At 42.2% G+C, this 19,147-nt stretch overlaps 2 protein-coding genes across 10 annotated transcripts in view; both read right to left on the bottom strand.

Annotated features, from left to right (window-relative positions):
* Positions 1 to 3,511: 3,511 nt before the first annotated feature.
* LOC125446729 (cholesterol 25-hydroxylase-like protein 1, member 1) lies at positions 3,512 to 8,398 on the bottom strand. Its single transcript, XM_048520488.1, has 2 exons — positions 7,114 to 8,398; positions 3,512 to 4,664 (listed from the first exon to the last, which is right to left on the bottom strand). The coding sequence occupies exon 1, from the start codon at positions 7,896 to 7,898 to the stop codon at positions 7,119 to 7,121; it is 780 nt and encodes a 259-aa protein (XP_048376445.1). The 5' UTR covers positions 7,899 to 8,398; the 3' UTR covers positions 3,512 to 4,664; positions 7,114 to 7,118.
* A 7,337-nt stretch (positions 8,399 to 15,735) lies between these two features.
* si:dkey-24l11.2 (uncharacterized protein LOC100034462 homolog) overlaps positions 15,736 to 19,147 on the bottom strand; it is a 38,667-nt gene continuing 35,255 nt past the window's right edge. For all 9 annotated transcript variants that reach the window (XM_059640078.1, XM_059640077.1, XM_059640075.1 and 6 more), the window contains one exon: positions 15,736 to 18,733. In XM_059640078.1, the coding sequence (XP_059496061.1) occupies positions 18,661 to 18,733 (73 nt within the window). In that variant the 3' untranslated portion in view covers positions 15,736 to 18,660. The remainder of the gene's footprint in view (positions 18,734 to 19,147) is intronic.

Below are 19,147 nucleotides of genomic sequence, written 5' to 3' on the forward strand. Positions count from 1 at the left end.
TAAAACACAACTGAATTGAGCACTTTGTCATGCTGGTCAGAGTGGTGGAGTTAAGCTCATACAGGATCTTAGCATCCAGTACATTACACTTCACTTTCAGCACCACAGTTGACCTGAAGTAAATTTGGGAGTGCGCACATTAATTAAATTGGAGTTCTATTATCATCTAGATAGGCACAATTTAATTCAGACACTACTTGCTACTGAAAACTTGTATGTTTAAGAACTTTAATGTACATATGCCTGTCAGCCTCCTGCAACTGGTCCCTATTGAGCAAAGGGTTGGCAAGATAGCTAAATTGGAAAGCTATCTTCTGAGGTTCATTCTTTACTGTGAGTTGTAATATCACCTTGAAACCATAGTTTAGAGTGGTGATAGACGGTCCTGTAATTGCAATCGAGGTTCAACATGGAAGATGGCCAGGCAGTGAGAGGATGGAACTTTAAGAACATAGCTCATGGTTGCCATGTTCCACCAACTTTCTGGTCAAATTAATCTGTCTTGAAATGGGGAGGGTGGAGGGTGGAAGTTGAGCCTTGAAGCACTTGAGGTTCTGTTGTCATCTGGTATTAGCAGAAACTGTAATGGTTGCACAATTGGGCTCAGCTACAGGAATGCAATGTGCTGCCTGACAGGTCGAGTTACTGTTCACAGGCGGTTGCTGGCTGGTTAATGTACAATAAAGTTGCAGCTACAGAGACTGGGTTAGGAATCAGAGGTCATGTGCTGTGAGTGATACACATTGCTGTGTGTAAACAGATTGATTCTGGATTTTTAAAAATGATATTGTTTGTGTTTAATTTGTGTTCAAGTTGCTTTTAGATGGTGGGCAAGGGGAAGAAAATCCTGAAACTGGTAACAGAATAGAAGTTTCTAAATCCCTGTAGGTTATGAGCCAGTTTCTAGCATATTGGGAGGGTTTGCTGGTTATACAGCATGCTGAACCTCACTTGCAACTAAGTGAGAATTTAAGGTTCAATTTCAAAATGAAAATATCTGCACTGCTAAAGAACAGACTTCAAAGAAATTTTACTTACCCACTAATTGTCACCAACAAGTGATCCACTATCGGAGAATATAACCACACCTGAGAGATATGTCACTTTTATGTGTGAGATTTGGTTGGAGAACAGGAGAAGGGATACCTACTACAGTGAATCCAAGCCATTCACTTTCCCTTCCAACTTGTAACTGCAAAAAAATATTCAAAGTCCTTGTGGCATTTTGCCCATTTCCCGTGATCTCATGGTCTTAAACAGATAGCATTACACTATAATTCATGTAGTGTTGGGGCCAGGTGCCTGTACATTATGCCTGTTGCCAGCCTTTATTGTAATGCTACAGGTGTTAGTGGCCCTCTTGGAGCAGACATTTGAGGAGCCTTCCACCTGGTGGCCTGTTACTGTTGCAATCCAACACACCATGTCATGTCAAAAGAGTTTGAGAATTTCTCCACTTGTTCAAAGTTTTAAAAAAAAACCCACACCATGGTCATGGAGCTAAACCAGTGAGATAAATGCGTTTCTCTTCACAGCATTCATGCATTGTGTTGATCTTCCAATAAAGCACAGTTAGATTCGTCGTTCTGTGGGACTTGGGTAAGAAGTTCAACATGAAGTTGCATGTATCAAGTACAAGAGTTTTTAGAACAGCTGGTCGTGGGGATGACTTGGACCCTTTGTTTTGGTCCGACAGGGGCTGGTGACCTTTCTGGGAGAATCAGGACTTTGCAGGTTAGAATCCCATCACTCCTTGTATCTCAGAGCGGACCTTAGAAATGTTGCTTCCAAGCTCGGCAGAGGCAGCTTCACAGATTTTGTGTAGGATATATGAGTGGGGAAGGGAAAATAAGAGAGCAGCCCCTCCACTTTCCCAATCTCACTCCAAATTCGATCCTCTCAAAAGCTGGTCAGTTATCTGGAGTGTCGAGTGAAGTGTAACATTGAAGGATCCTCAAGTCAGTGCTCTATTTGCATCTGCCATACTTGCTAGAAGTTAGAGATTGCACCTACATAGACCTTTCAGTATTACTGAGCTGTGGATGAAATAATTCTACATAAAACAGAAAAGGCTGGAAATATTCAGTTTGGGAAATGTCTACGCAGTGTGAGAGAGAGAGAGACACACATTTCTATTGATGGAAGGTTAATTGTTAATTCTTAGTTCTTTTTCCATGGAAGCTGCCTGACTTGCTGAGTGTTCCTGTTTTTATTTCTGTTTTTTTATTTTTCCAGCATCTACAATATTTTGCTTTTGTGACGATTCTGTTTGATGACATTTGGTGCTGCATTGCATTTCTGTACGTGGCTTCCCATTCAGCATTGTCAGCAATCTCTTGTCCCTCCAGCCCCCTCCCAGAAAAAGATCTGGTGTGGATCCGTAGCCCGTTTACAGTGTGTTTCTGGATTGGCATTTGCAAAAGGACACATCCATTGATCAGTCTCCTATTGCATCTACCTCTAGAGTTGTATTTGTGATGGAGATGTTTGTTTGGCTGGGATTCGCATCCAGGATTTTTTGTTGTTCTACAGCTGATGGAAAATCATTTTCTCTGATTTTAATTTATAATGGTCGATTGACACTGTCTTTGTGTGGTACTGTGATATAAGGTGAAGGCCAGTGCTCAACTGGGCCCAGCTTTGCCAGCCCAATATTTTTGTATTTGTTTTCTTTTCCCCTTTAATCAGTTTGGATAGGGTCTTCTGTGTGTTTGGAAGTAGAAACTGCAGGATTGCACAGTCTTATCATTGTACTGTAGAAATGTTGCATTGTAAAATTCCAATTAAAACTGACATTCTTTCTACAGCACCTTTTTATTTTGTGGTGATGTACAGGGATTTACTTAACCTAATTAGTAAAAGTCAGTATCAGCATTTTATGCTTGGTTAAGCTTTTAATCATTAGTTTTCATTAAATTGTTCTGTATTCCCAAAAGGTGGCTAAACATGTGTTCTGTTATTCAGGAGCTGCCTTTTTCCCCAAACTTATGCCAATGCCACCTTCAGGCAGTTGCTGAAACCTGTGAAATAGAATCAAGGGAGGGATTGAATGGCCTCTTCTGTTTCCTGTGTTACTAAGTAGGTGGTGCTCTGGAATCTTTGAAAGATGGTAGTACAAGGATCTGTTTTCAGTCTTCTCTCTCTGTGGATCCCAATTCCCGTTCCCTTCTAGCAATCATCGCCACAGCATGAGAAATAAAAGGCATGTATAGCCTTTACAGGTGTTTGAGCAGCTCTTATTCAGTTTGTAGATCTAAAGTTGATATTCTAATAATATCAAGCTGCAGACTCCACAGTGAGCTGAAAGCTCCTTAGTTTTCAGTTTGAGCACTTCTGTTGAGCCATGACTCGTGTGTCTCACTGAAACTATGACATTCATCTGCGTGGAAATTTCAGGAACCATGTTTAACACACAAATATAGACAGGAGCAGGAGGAGGCCATTTGACCCTTCGAGCCTGCTCCACCATTCATCACGATCATGGCTGATTGTCCAACTCAATAGCCAAATCCTGCTTTCTCCCCATAATCTTTTATCCCATTCGCCTTGAGTGCTATATCCAGCTGCTTCTTTAACACATTCAGTGTTTTTGCATCAGCTCCTTCTTGGAATCAATTCCACCGGCTCACCACTCTTTGGGTGAAGAAATATTCCCTCATCTCCATTCTAAATGGTCTACCCCAAATCCTCAGACTGTGACCTCTGCTTCCCACCATCGGGAACATCCTCCCTGCATGAAGTGCTTTACTTTCTATCAACCCCAAATATAATTATCTCCTTTAAACCCACCAAGTCCCTCCACTAATGGCCTCCCAAAGTTAATTTAGTCTGAAAAGTTTTTCGTTTGGTAACAACCCATTCTGTAATAATCATTCTATTTATTGTCGCTGCCTTTCACCTTTGGTTGCACTGAAACACTCCTTAGTAAATGGTTAGCTTTAGATCTTGGATTAATGTTTTATTATTACAGACTGGTTCTAGCATTGATCTTCCTCAGAAGGTCACTCGACCTGAAAATTAACTCTGATTTCTCTCCAAAGATGCTGCTAGATCTGCTGAGCTTTTCCAGCCATTTCTGGTTTAGTTTATGACTTGCAGCATCTGCAGTTTTTTTATTTTCAGGCTTTTCTCCCAGTGGTCTGGTCTTGTTTTAGTTAGAACGTAACTTCCAAGAGCACTGCAAACAGTGATTGTTTTTGGGTATCAATATCGACCGGACGTCCCTTCAACTAGTCGTGGAATCTTACAAATCCGCCAGGTGGGGGCCTCGGGTTGACGTCACGTACAAAAGACTCATTCCACTTCACTCATTGAACGAATTCATTGGATCTGCTGTCCAAACACACTAACACGGGAGTGACAGTTTGGTGAGGGAATTGTTTAGCACAGCATATTGCCATAGATCTTGCGGTAATTGGAAGAATACTAGCGCAGGGTGTTGTGATGGTATAGAATAAAACAGTAGGACATGTTTCTTTATCAGTTGTCAGGCATTTCCCAGCTCTGAGACAATTGTATATGTCAGCGACCCTTGACAATCCTCTAGTGCTATGATACCAAAACTTCACTTGGCTCAGAAGTCACTCCAATTCATGGCTTGGATACGAGCGACTCTCTCAGCTGACCCCAAAGAGCACCCGTGGTTCCAAAGATATCAGTAGATCCTGGGGGGGTAAACACCAGCAAACTTGGTGATACATGAATACATTCAGTTTAGAAATGTGGCTGAAATAGAGTACAGATCGTGTGGTTAGTTCAGAAAAGGAATTCAATCAATTATATATTGGAGGTGACAGTGGGCAGATCAAGTTGAATGTGCAAATTATAAGGTTAACTTGTAAGCATCTGGGGAAGGCAAAATGCAGTTTATTGATGGATTTGAATTAGTGATAACTTTTCTCTTCTTCATTTTGTTGTTCACTCTCAGCCTTTTCTTATTCACTCTCAGCCTTTTCTTATTCACAATTGCTTCCTTTCTCCCGTCCCTAAAATCTTCCATATTAACCGCAAAACCACTCCGAGATAGAAATGTGGAAAACACGTCAGCACCAGGAATCACTCACCCTGGTCTTATAAGTTTCTAAATGTTACCCTAATGTGGGGGTTGGGGATGTGAGCCCAAACAGCCTTTCTCCATCCTTGCTTTTACTTACGTTACTTGTCTGGGGAGGTTGTGGGTATTGACGTTAACGTTCATCAGCTTTTGAGATAATAGAATTCCACACCTATTTCCTCAAGATTAAAATTCCCACCTCTCTCCCAAAGTAATCCCTCCTTATAGATGACTCTCTTATGTTCCTGACCACCCCTACAGCAGAGCTAGTGTTTTATATTGGTGCTAATATTTCATTAGTGCATGTTAATTTTGCTTCTTCATTTGATCTGTGGACCTTCTCTGGGTCTTTGGAACTTCACAAATTGATGGGGAGGAGTATGAAACCCCGGCAACAGATTTCAGACAGATGTTGCAAGAATCACAGCATTCAGTACTTTTCTAGGCCATCACCTGTAGAACCTGCTTCAAGCTGCACTACTTTGTGTTTTGTCTCGTTTTGCATTTATTCACCGAGATTCCCTGTTGCTTCCTTAGGATTGTGCCCCAAATTTTAGTGCCCTGTGCTTATTTCACATTCCTGTCCCATCTGTACCTACCTGCTGACCTTGCAATGATTTCCTCTGAACGGTGATGTCTTTGCTTTATCCTGCTGTAGTCACAGAATTGTTAGACCATAAGATATACGAGTAGAAGTAAGGCCATTCGGCCTATTGAGTCCACCCCGCCATTTAAATCATGGTTGCTGGGCATTTTAACTCCACTTCCCTGCACTCTCCCTGTAGCCCTTGCTTCCTTGTGAGATCAAGAATTTGTCGATCTCTGCCTTGAAGTCATTTAACATCCCGGCCTCCACTGCACTCCGTAGCAATGAATTCCACAGGCCCACCACTCTCTGGCTGAAGAATTGTCTCATCTCCGTTTTAAATTTACCCCCTCTAATTCTAAGGCTGTGCCCACGGGTCCTAGTCTCTCCGCCTCACGGAAACAACTTACCAGCGTCCACCCTTTCTAAGCCATACGTTATTTCGTAAGTTTCTATTAGATCTCCCCTCAACCTTCTAAACTAGAATGAATACAATCCCAGCATCCTTAGCTGTTCATCATACGTTAAATCTACCATTCCAGGGATTATTGCGGCATTGAGCAAGGCCATTTGGCCTATTGTGTCTGTGCTGGTAATCCATAGGAAGAACCTTGTTGGTCCCCAACTGTGCGTTTGGGATCCAGTGTACATAATTCTTGTGCACTGTCACAAATCAACATTCGCTCAGTTATTGGTTCCTCACTTGCCACTGTTAGGTTTCTTCCACCAAAGCTTCAGCCATAAAGGCCTCAAGACATGAGTTCATACTCTACTCTGGGGACAGTTTAGGCTGACTTTGCAGTGCTGAGGGAGGGCTGCACTGATGACACTGTGGTTCAAACATTTCAACTGAGTCCTACCTGTGAACATGATTTGAACATGCTATGTAATGCCCTAACATGGAAGAAATGCATCTCCCAAGATAAGGGGAGAAAGAAGGGTAGGAATTAAACTCTTTCCCTCCGATCCCTTGGTTGCTAGGACATTGTGTTTTTTTAACCAAATATAGAAAAACAATTTACAGGCATTCCCACGCTAGCAGAATACCAAATACAACAAACTAAGTGCCCCAGCTTTTATTTTCTGTAGTTTTATTGGATGTCTAATTATCAGCTTCACACAAGGACTGAAGACGATTCTTTGTTGGATCTTCTACAGGTCTCTAACTGGGCACAGCTGCTATTCCCGCTGTAACATCAAGAAACTGGAAACACTGCACATAATCTTACAATTGTACTTTTCAACAGTTCCCTGCAAAGGATGAGATTAAGTGCCCTTTTTTTGGGACAGCAGTCTGCAGGAGTGATTCATGCCAGGCACAAAGCAAGTGCTCATTTTCTGAAGCTCTCCCCTCTAGATATTTTTAATCAACCCATTCAACCATGTTAGGGCAGACCTCTGGAGCAGTTGGGACTTGAATCCTGGCCTCCTGCTTCAGAGGTTGAGACACTACCATGCACTGCAAGAGCCTTACCATCTTTAATCCTTGTTGGCAGTCCCAAACACCCAGTCCAGGTGAGTAAAGAAAGGGGCAAAGTTGGTGTTTGGATTCTGATGGTGCAGGTCGTGAGCTGGGGCCCCTCCACACAGTCCCAAAGGGATGACATTATGGAGGCTCCAGGGCAGGTTGTATCCAGTGTGGTCTTCCACTGACATCCAGACACTCAGCAACATGAAGGCCCACGTAGTTAACGGGTGACACTTGAACAGCAGCGGAGTGGTGCTGCTCCAAAACCCAACAGTCAGCAGCTCCCACCCCCCGAGATACTGGGTTGCCCACGAGAACGGTGCTGTATACTCGTGGTGGATGGCATGGACGTTCCTGTACAACCAGCGACTTTTATGGTGGAGTAGGTGCCAGCAGTAGTACTGGAAGTCAAACACCAGCAGGCAGCTCAGCACACCAGCCAGGAGTTGGATGCATGTTGGAGCCCTCACTGGCAGAGGAGCTGGTGGGTGCCAAAACCAATTGATGGTAACTGCAGGAAGAACATAGAGCAGATGGTTGAAGACTGCCTGGTGGAGGCACTGGCCCATCATGTGCAAACTGGGCCGGCTCTTCTGAATCTTGTATTTGAAGAACAGAGGCAACCACTCTCCAATGAGATCCATGAGAGCAAACGGGGTGCAGAAGAGAAGGTAGCCAGAGAGAGCCAGAAGAGCAGGGAAGGCTGGAGACCTCACTGTGGCTGTGTGGTGATGCCGAACATAATCCCATAGCACCTGGAGAGCAGTGTTGGAACGATCAATAAAATCCATCAGCCCTTTGTCCTGCAGCAACTTGTTCTGATGGCACCAAATACCTTCTGTAGTTTCTGCAGGCACCAAGGCAGCCTCAATCTTTCTCTACCTCCTTGTGTTCACTTTGTAACTTAACGTTATTGTCTGCCACTGTTTATATCATCTGAGCTGAACCAATACTGACCCCTTTTTACTTTAATCCACATGTGCAAAGTATTTGTTCTAAACGCAGGACCTTCTAATTTATTACCAAGTGTTCAACAATTTCTTACTGTTTGGCTGGTAAATTCTTGATATGGAATATGGTACAGAGCTAATCTCCATCTAATGCTCTAAGTCCACTTTATCCCTTCCTCTTGATGGATGGCCAAGAACGAGGATAAGATTTCTTAATAATGCTGCAGGCTTTGCAGAAATTAAACTTGTTTTTGCAGACCTTTTGAGTTTGGTGCCACCTTGACTGCCTTAATGTTAGATTAAAGCATCCTTTGGCAGTAAGTTCAAATGATCGTGGTTAAGTTAATTGAGACCATCAGTAATCATGTTCATTGATTCACCATGGTATGAAGGAAAAGCTGCTAAATGTATTGGATAATAAAAACCCCACAGCCTTATTTTAGAAAATGTTTGAGAAAATAACCAAATGTTTGAGCTACTTTCAAGTATTGTGCCCTGTTAGCTTAACTAAATGGTCAACAAAAATGAATTAATATTGTTGAATTTACCTTATTAATGCTGTAACCAATTATCCCCATCCAATTCTAGAAATTTGGTTATGCTAATTCCTGGAGTTTGACTTTTTTTACTCGGGATCAGTTAATCTCCCCAACAACTGATATTAGACTGCTAGAGTATGTACTAACTGCACTCTACCAGATGTGATTCTGTAATTAGGCATCACTTGCTCAACAATCCTGAGTGTGCTAGGAATGATCAGTCAGGCTCAAGTATATTTATACTCACTGGGTGAATGAGGGTTTGTGGAGACAGGAGCCTGACCTCTGCAGATACGAAGCATGTGTGTAGATGTTGTGCCTTTCTCAGTTGAACAAAACATTTAAGAGCAATTGTTCTGTGGTGTGCGCACTGAAGCAATGCATTGATCCATCAGGATTCATTTGCTAACTAATCAGCCCCCTTTTTTCTCAGGCAAGACAAGTTGTTAAAATCCAAAGGAACTGTGGATGCTTTAAATCCGAAACAAAAATGAAGATCTGGAAAAACTCAACAGGTCTGGCACCGTCGGTGAAGAGAAGTCAGTTAACATTTCAGGTTGAGTGACCCTTCCTCAGAGCCCTATAAATTATTATTCCCTTTCAAAGTTGGTGTCCTTGACATCTGAGTGAGAAATAAAAAACTTCGACCAGTTTGTTTCTTTTAGCTATAGGTTTTGTATAGATGTACCAATTTCTAGTTTAAAATTACATCCACAAAGCTGTTTTAGTTCTGGACATTCACATACTTGGAGGGATTAAGATCACACTTAGACTTGGAGGGTCAAAGAACAAAGATAAATTACACAAATTATGGTTGTGTTCCATTGAATTTCGAACGTTGAAGAGACTATTTGACCAAACTTTTTGAGATATCAACAGAAACTGTGGACAAACAAATTTTACTGATTTGGAGGTCTTGGACTGGGATGTCATGGCCTATGAAGTAAAAAGACTTTTCAGGAAAACTCATTTCTTCAGACAGCAATGAAACTGTCTCCCATGAGTTACAATTGATGTTAAATCAATTGTTAACTTTAAATCTGAGATGGATTAACTCCATTAACTCAATGCCTTGAGGGACATGAGACAAAGGGTGCCTCCATGAGGTTGGAGTGAAAATCAGTCACGTCCAACATTCCCTCTAAGCTGTTGAAGCATTGACTTGCAGTTGTCCAGCTGCCCCCATGCACACAGCTTGGGTAGTCTGCAGAATGGCTGAGGAGATTCTAACGAATGTAGGAATGGTGCAACAAGACTTAGGGGCTGACAAGTCATCTCCCGTTTTGAGGTGTGGAGAAGTGTCGGGGATTTGCAGCAGAATGGTGAGTAATGTGGCAATGCCTGGGGAATAGGCATTAGTTTCCATTCCATAGTGGTCAGTCAATAACCTGCATTCTTTGACAATCAAGTAGGATTGTGGTCTTTGGCTGGGAATTGAGGAACTTTCATCTCGTTTTGCCTCTTAAGTGAGGAGATGTTTCATCATACTTTCATCCGAGGAACGTATCTTTTATAACTTTGTATATGGGCTGGACATTCATGATTAACCAATAGTGGTTGGAGAAACACTATTTCTGGCATGTATCTGTACATCTATCTTCCTTTAGAAATTGGTTCTTTTTCTAATCACAGCCCCCTCTGTCTGAATGACCCAGCATTACAGCCCTGAGATAATCTTCAAGTCTGGCACCATCTCTAATCAATGATCAGAAACCAGTTTTGTAATTTTTCCCTTCTTAACCTACGCCATTTCCCCCCTTGTCATCCAATTCAACTCTGATGGATGTAAAAGAAAGTACCTAATTTCTGGTTCAAATGAGGCATTGTATATTTTAAGTTATATTGAGTCAATAGGTTTAAGACTTGAGAGAGGGTCACTCACACTCACACTCACACCATTAAATGTGTAACTGGTGTATACTCAACAAATTTTCCCCTCTACTCTCTCTTTCTGACTCAATTCTTGCTGGTCCACACACATCTCCAGAAAGTCCTGCCATTCATGTGACCCATGGATAAAATCTGGGCCTTGGTGCTAGAGACAACATTGCAAGTGACTTGGATCCTGTGAGCTTCCTGATGGGTGATTGCTGGTGTGCATGCTGTTGATCAGGACAGTGATGTACATTCAATTTGTGTCCACTGCATCAAAAGAGCATACAAATAAAAGAGAAAGGAGCAGGAGTAGGTCATTGGCCCTGTGATCTTGATGCATCAGTCACCAGGCATGGCTGTTTTGATTGTGCCCTTAATCTCATTTTCTTGTTTGTCCCCCATACCCTCTGATTCTCTTGTCAATCAATAATCTTGTCTAACTCAACTTTGAATATGTTCAATCGCCTGGCTGGAAGAGGGAATTCCAAACACTAATGACCCTCTAGGAGAAAAAAAAAATCCTCAACTTAATCTTAACTGGGGCACCGCTCCTCTTCAATCTCTGCCTTTCACTGCCTAGATTTCTAATAATAGGTTGACGCTGAGAGGATGCTTCCTATCACCCTTCTGAATCCTATACAGATTAATAAGACTGCCTCTCAATCACCTAAATTTCAAATCATATAGGCCTAACCTTTTGTCATAAAATAAACCAGCTGCACCACATTTCCCCGAACACTGCTTCCAAAGCAAATACATCCCTCTAACACTAATATAGGACATCTAACATTCCAACACTACTTACAATGCAATTTTGGTTTTAAAAAGGATATAAACTTTTGTTACATGAGAAGTAACAGAAAATTGCTCAATTTAACAACTTTCAACCTTTATAATTTCAAATATCCAGAGACCATAAATGTTCAAGTGCCATATTTGTGTGTCAATCAGCAGCAAGAATGCCATTCAGCAGGTATGGACTCTGTCTTTATTGTTAAAAGGGATGGAGTCTAAAATGGGGAGGTTTTGCTAAAAGTATGAAAGTACAAATCAGACCACAGTTGTAAACAGCTTTGAACTCTTATCTAAGGAAAGAAACATTGGCATTTGAGGCAGTCCAGAGATAGTTCACTAGCTTGCTGCTGAGTATGGAAGGATTTTTTTTGAGGAGAGGTTAGGTATGTATTCATTGGAGTTTAGAAGAATGACCTTACAGAAACACAAGATTCTTAGTGAACTCAAAAGGGCTAGATGTGGAAAGGTGGTTTCTCCTTGTGGGAAAGGTGAGGACTAGATGGCATAATCTCAAAGTAAAGGTTTGTCCATTTAAGACAGAAATGAGGTAGAATTTTTTTCTTCTCAAAGTAGAGAGTCTGTGGAATTCTTTATTGCAGAGGGTTTTGAGACTGTTAACTATATTCAAGGCTAAGATAAACAGATTTTTAATCTAAGGCAATAAGGGTTATGGGAATAGGGCAGGAAGGTGGAGCTGGAGATTGAAATCAGTCATGAGCTCATTGAATGGCAGAGCAAGGTTGATGGGTGAATGGCTCAATTCTGTTCTTACCCCTTTCAATCTTTTGATTTAATGCACTGTAGAATAAATTGTTGGCACAGATATTGAAAAGCTTAATTCATGCATTTGCTGACTGGATAATTCAGGAATTTTTAGAGCCCTTTACTGCAGATTCTTTCCTGGTTCAACTACAACAGTCAATCCTTCTGTTGAGTTTCTTTATTGCAGCTTGCGGGGGTGGGGAAGCTACTTATAATAAAACCATTCAGGTCCTAAAAACTTCATTTTGCAAGATCATATCGAAGATTCAGGCTTTGAGGCACAGTTTGGTTCCGACATTGCTGTGGTATCTTATTTGTCTCAGAGCAATAGTAGGATAAATAAAATATGCATTAAACCTTCATGCAGATTTTAAAAGTTGCACTGTTGAGGAGCATTCTCCCATTCCCTTTAATTATTCACAGACTCGATTCTCCCCCCTCCAAGCCCAATGTCATCATCATTGGGCAGAAATACACAAGTCTCACCCCTGGATTCTTTGAAATCCGTGACAATCAAGCAAATCTCACTTCCTCCTCCTTTGTGTGCCCTGACACCCCCCCACCACCCAAACACTTGAACCTTGGTGACAACTGCTGCCATCCACTGTGACTTTGTGTGGGCCCCAGTCTTGCTTGGCTTTCCCAGTGTGTGTTAAAATCTGACCTTGCACCTGTTTCCTTCCATAAGCTTAAGTTTGTTCAAAATCTCTGCTGCCACGTTTTTAGGGCACAATAATTCCCATTCGCCCTTGTTCCACTAGTTCCAGGTACAAGTTCACGTCAACATTAGAATTTATGTTCCTAATGTGGCCTGACTGCTCCCTAGTGCTGTGACCTCCTCCTGTTTTCATCTTCAGGTTATTCCCCCACCCCACTGTTCAATTTGCTCCACTATTCACGTCAGCACTTCTGACAAACTCAACCACATACACTCGTTCTTCAGTCCTTCAAGGAACTCCCCTTGAAACCTGCCTTTTCTCCAAAGCTTTTTGTAAGCACTATTATTTGCTTGATTTAACATCCATCCAATAATTGAATAAAGTTGCACAACAGCCCTTTAATCCCAGATTTCTACTGAATTCAAATTCCACCATCTGCTATGGTGAAATTTGCATCCAGTCTCTGGAGCATTACCTAAATCTCAGGATTAATGGTCTAGCAATAATGCTGCTACACCATTCCCTCTGCTAAAATACTTCACAGAATCTGAGAACAGAACACTGTGGAAAACAGTTTGGTCTATAATAAAGAAAGCAGGTCAGACTGCATAGGATCGGGGTAGATCATTCATTCCATAAAGTGCATTCCACCATTCAATGAGATTAACGCTGATCATCTACCTCCAATGTAATTATTTTCATGTCCCTTAGTCAGTTTCCAGAAACCTGTTGATTTCCTGTCCTGAACCTGCTTAATGATTTGAGCTTCCACAGCGCTTGGATCGGAAATTTCCAAAGATTCACCACCATTTCGGCAGCAAATTTCATCTTGATCTCTGTCTTATTCTCAGGCTAGGGCATTTATGTTCCCTAATTCTAGAGTCACGAGTTCTGGTAACATTCTAAGCCATAACCACGCTGTCAATTTTGAAAGATTGTCTCATTCTTTGAAACAGGAATACAGACACAGTCAGTCAAATCAAACTCAAACTCAATCTCTCCTCATAAAACAATTCCAGCGCTGAATCTGGAAACCTCCACTGCACGCCCTCTGTGCCATTATACTATTTAGAACATCAGGTCCTTTGGCCTACAATGTTGTGCTGATCTATTTTCAGACTCTAAGATCAAACTACCCTGCATACTCTATATTTTACTATCATCCATGTGCCTATCCAAGAGTCACTTAAATGTCCCTAATGTATCTGACTCCACTACCACTGCCGGCAGCACATTCCATGCACCCACCACTCTGTGTAAGGAACCTACCTCTGACATCTCCCCATACCTTCCTCCAATCACCTTAAAATTATGTTCTCCCCACCCCCCCACCTCGTAATAGTCATTTCCAGCCTGGGAGAGTCTCTGGCTATCCACTCTTATCTATGCTGCATCATCTTGTACACCTGCAAGGAAGCCTTTAGTAACTCATGGACAAGGGAACTTTGGGGACCCATATTTAGCATTTATGAAATATTCTGTCTGTTACTAAAACTTCAGAATTCTTAACTTCATCGTTCTAAGACACTTGAGCTTCTGATGACACTGGTTCTATCCTTGACACGTTGATTGTTACCAGTTTATTTTTGTTCATATTCAGCTTTCTGGGATCTGCAATATTTTGCATTTGTTGTTGGGGCTTGCTGCATTCACAGTGCCTGACTGTTTAAAATAACAATCCAGTTAATACCACTTTATTCCCAGGTATTAAAATTTCTTTATTGAGTATTTGCCCAGCTGAATTTGCCAATGCATTCCAAACTTTCATTAATTGCTCAGTGGCACTGAAGGACTTTGCAAAAAGCACTGGAATACTTGCATATTTCAACAGTCATCTAAGCCACTTTGGGTGGATCTAGCCATGTCTCATTTTAATTACAAGACATCAACAATCTCCTGATCCTCAAGTTTGATAACCATCTACCAGGAGTGTGATGGAACACTCCACTTGCCTGGCTGTCATTCCTTCACTGTTGGTAGGTGAAAAACCCACAATTCCCTTCCTATGAGCACATGGAGTGCAGCCAGTAAAGGTCACACCCATTGGACAGCTATTATCTCCAAACTGCGCATGAACAACAGAAAAATATCTGGCATACCTCTTGACAAATTAAAACTTGTGACAAAGTGGCTTGTTGCTATGTCTGTCCTCTGCAGAGGTTATTGGATCTAATGCAAATCAGAGAGAGTGGATTTGCCTTCCTCCCTTGGGGATGTGTTGCTCTCATTCCAAATGGAGACCATCCCAACAGCACTTCAACTTTCACAATATGGAGGGTCTGTGGGTTGTGAAATCATGTCTAAGCACTCCACAATACAGATGATGGTTGTTCAGCCCATCCTCTGTGCTATCTCTCCACAAGAGGAATTCATCTAGGGACTGCTAACCTTCCTCTGGCCCCTATCTTGTGAATATTTCTTCAGATAATCCAATTTAAAAAAAAACACTATTGGATTAGCCTGCTCCACACTCTCAGACCCAAACTACTGGCTGAGCGCAAGGATTTAATACATCGCACCATTGATTCTTTTGCCACTTCCCTCAAATCTGCCTTCTGTCTCTACATCGTTGCACCACCTCTCTCATGATTTTGAAAACCGATCAAATCCTCTTCTCCCAGGAGAGGGGCCTGACTTCTACAGCCTATGCAGGTTCTTAGGAGGCTGGAAGCCAAGTCACCAAAAATATTTAAGAAATAGGTAAAGGCATCATGGGCATGGGAGACTATGCGAGTACGTTTCTAAGATTTCTCATTTCTGCAAAAATGCAGAATTTTGGTATTCATTAACAAGATAAATGTGAAGTGTATTCTTTTCTCACGAGACTGCACTTGCATTTTCTCCTGAAATCAATGCATTTGGCTAGGAGGTGCTGTAGTCATGGCTGATGGTGGGCAGTGATTTTCAGCAGTTGAGGGGCCTGGTAAAATATATTTGGAAGGTAGTTTTGGTGATTAGTTTATCATAAATTCATTGTATCCATCATGGATTTTAAGAGGCCTACTGTGCACTGCCATTATAATCGCAAACAGCAAAACACCAAACATCTCAAAACTGACAAAACTAAAGTTTATTTTAAAATACCATCAACTCTACATACATGCAACTGAGTTCTTTTCCTATTTTAAAATATCTTGCCAGTGTTTGTCACTAAGTCTTTTGAGTGGCAATTTTGCACAATAAATCAGAAATATGATTCAATTGAATCCTATTACTGCTCCCAAAAAATACTATTAGTTTAGCCATAGCAACAACATGCATTGGGCTAACGTGTCTCCACCTTAGGAAATAGATTTAAACTTTAGGGAAGCTGGTTAAACCCCCACTATGTTGGATGGGAACCTCACCAATTGGTAGTGCAAATCAGAAACGTCAAAGAGTACAAGAGATATTGTACTACAAGATGGTCTGAAAGCCTGCCCAGTACTGCCTACCTTCCTGGCCAAACAAGACTGACCTGAGAAACATTACTGCACAAACAAACTTCTCTGCCTTCTAAGTGCCGTAAGATTTGCTAAGAAGTTGCCCTGTGGACCTGACTGCAGAAGTATGAATCGTGTCAATGGCTCAGCACTCTCTGTGGCCAGGGGTGAAGATGGGGTTGTAGGATCATTTGCAGATTGCTCCTTTTAGAGGATGCAGGCAGTGGTCGAGGTGACAGAATTGAGAAACAAAAGGCACTCATTAGAAAAAGAACATTCAGTCATTTCTTAATATGGAAAAATCACATCAGAATTAGGGAGTGCACAGGGTTAAATCCCGATACAGCCAGGTTACAACCAATCATGGCTAAGCCATTGAGAGGCGGCGAATGGAGATCTGTAGGTTTCTTCTTTACACTGGCACTGGAACACACACGTGGTGGCTGATGTATTTCAGACTTAGCTTTTGGTTCCTCTTGATTCCTCCCCTCTCCCCATCCCTGAACACATTCAGGTGATACACAAACCTGTGAATGGCTGCTGGGTTGGGGAGTAGAAAATATGCAGAGAGGCACAAGCACACAATAAAGAAACAAAAAATGAACAGCAGCTCAAACATGGGAGAAAAGGAGTACGTGCAAAGTATTTTTAAACTGGAAATGAGAGACAGGAGGAAAAGACTCAAAGAAGGATGGACACACACACACACACACACACACACACACGATAGCAATGCTAAAAATCTGAAATAAAAACAGATGCTGGAAATGCTGAGCAGGCCAGGTTGCCTCTTTGAAGAGGGAAGCAGAGTTAGCATTTCAGGTCAATGGTTCTGACGAGGTCATCAACCTGAAACTCCAGTAACTCTCTCCACTGATGCAGCCAGACCTGCTGGGGGTTTCTAGCACTTTCTGTTCTTAATTCACGTAGAAGACAGCACAGGGGAGCGAACTCATACCCAGATGTACAGCCAGCACACTCTGTATCCATTCACACAGGAAGGACGTTCAACCTGCAGCCCTTTTTGGCTGTAAGAAGAGTAAGAACCAACTGACAGTCCACTACTGAAAGCATCACCAGCAAACTAACCCGGTTCTAATTGATACATGCACAAAGTGACCTCAAAGGTCCTGGAGTCAGAGTTTCCCTGCTGGGTAACTGCGGCACTCAGCATTTGGAAATAGTGAAGTTTACACTCTAAGCTGGTGCTGAGGAGACACTGATTAGCTGTGGGTCCCTTGACTAGCAAAGGGTGAACTGCTGCCATCTGCTGGAAGGAATGCATGTGCACAGAGTGATTAAAAACAGGAATTGAGCTTGACAGTATTGCCTCAATAAAACCAATATCTGGCACATTCTCATCATCCAAACTCAGAGCTCAATGGTCCTGGAGCTTTTATGGCTCAGTTCAGATAATTTTGTCAACTAAGGATTTTAAGGAATAGGATCAGGCTTTGTGGATTGAAGAGCTGAGCCACCTCAGGGACTGAAATGGCCTCCTCCAGCTTCTAATGAGCTGCTAGTCGGTTATTTGTAAACAGTGTCTGCTCCCTGTCAAGCTCTTTGAGACAGGAACCGACAAAAATCAGCCAATATTATTTGCGCAGTTCCACAGTCGTGCCTACTGCTCATAACCTAGTCAAATGCCTGGACCTAGTCAAGTGAGGGGGGAAATTCTAATCTTCCCTGCTGTCATTATTTCCAGGCCCAGGAGGGCTTCTTTGCTTATTGTTGGCCTTATTGCATAGAATGAGATGTGACTGCATTTTATAAAACGGCCAAATTAAATCACCACAGTGATAGCCTGTAACATTCAAAAACCAAAATTAGGACAACTTCCCATTGTACACGTCTCCAAGCTCCAATCAGGAAGAGAAAGCTGGACCTTGATTTGAGACACTGTTTTCAGAAAGACTTTGCAGGGGGTCTATCCTGGGCTGTCCTATAATGCCTAACTGAAAATTTCTGCACGCAATTTTAGGTTACAGACAGAACTATCTGCACTGTCTCCTAGACCAGTGAAGAGGGGGAGCCTCCATGCCAGGTTAGGCCTGGCATTCTGTGTCACATCTGAACCATGCACCTGAGCGCAACACATGGTTTCACCACGTCAGCATAAACACAGCCAAGCTGGCAGGAGAGTCATCGATAAATCTGGAACTTCTTCCTTCTCAATTTGGTGGCTGAAATGCTGGGCTCAAAGTGGAGCTGTGAACAATGACCTCCTGCGTTTCTCATCCATAGCTATCTATGGGTGGTGGCGGCAGCCAGGACGGGGTCTGTGGGGATCTGCTACTGCAAATTCTACAGATCAAACTAGAAGCTGTCTCATTCCTTGTTTACGGGGCTGCTCTGCACCCCTACTCCCCAAGATCAGCTCCTTGCTTTAAAATTTGAAGAGAGCATTTATCCTTTCACCACCTCATTGGAGGGAGAAACAACTGGAAATAAAATCAAAAGGAACAACCACGCGCGCACACCACACCTACTCATGGAGTTATTACTAAGGCCACAGTCCAAGTGAGAGATCCCTAGTCAGGGACCACACTGATCACTTCTGATACTGACGCTGGGATCGGCGAGACACCGTTTTCATGGAGTTTGAATATTTCTGTTTGTCTTTGCTGCGAAAAGAAGAACACAGAGAATCAACGCAGGATAAAAATAAAACAGATCAAACTGTCTGATTAACTGTGCACAACGTCACGTGTTGATAAGCTGCGTACACAAAGCTGTTCACTCGATGACACCACAATCTTTCCCTTTTCAACTGTGAATGTAAAACCAGAAGCAGCTTCAAATAAACAGGGTGTTTTTAATCATTTTGATGATACCACTTTCTAAACATTTTCTTCACCCTTTAAGCACCTCATCCTGAAACAAATTACCAAACAACATGTGGTAGTAAATGGTTCAACATTTAGGGAACTATACTTTCTCCGTTTGGCTTGTGAATGAGTCCAGCTCCTGCTCCTTTGTGGCTGGCTGCTAACTGCAGCGATTCTGAAAACTGTTACAATCAGGAAGGCCAGCACCAG

This window comes from Stegostoma tigrinum, chromosome 36 (assembly GCF_030684315.1).
Source record: "Stegostoma tigrinum isolate sSteTig4 chromosome 36, sSteTig4.hap1, whole genome shotgun sequence".
Classification (NCBI taxonomy): Eukaryota; Metazoa; Chordata; class Chondrichthyes; order Orectolobiformes; family Stegostomatidae; genus Stegostoma; species Stegostoma tigrinum.

Coding starts and splice junctions, on each gene's coding strand:
- LOC125446729 (XM_048520488.1), bottom strand. CDS start 7,898: ATGGATTTTATTGATCGTTCCAACACTGCTCTCCAGGTGCTATGGGAT.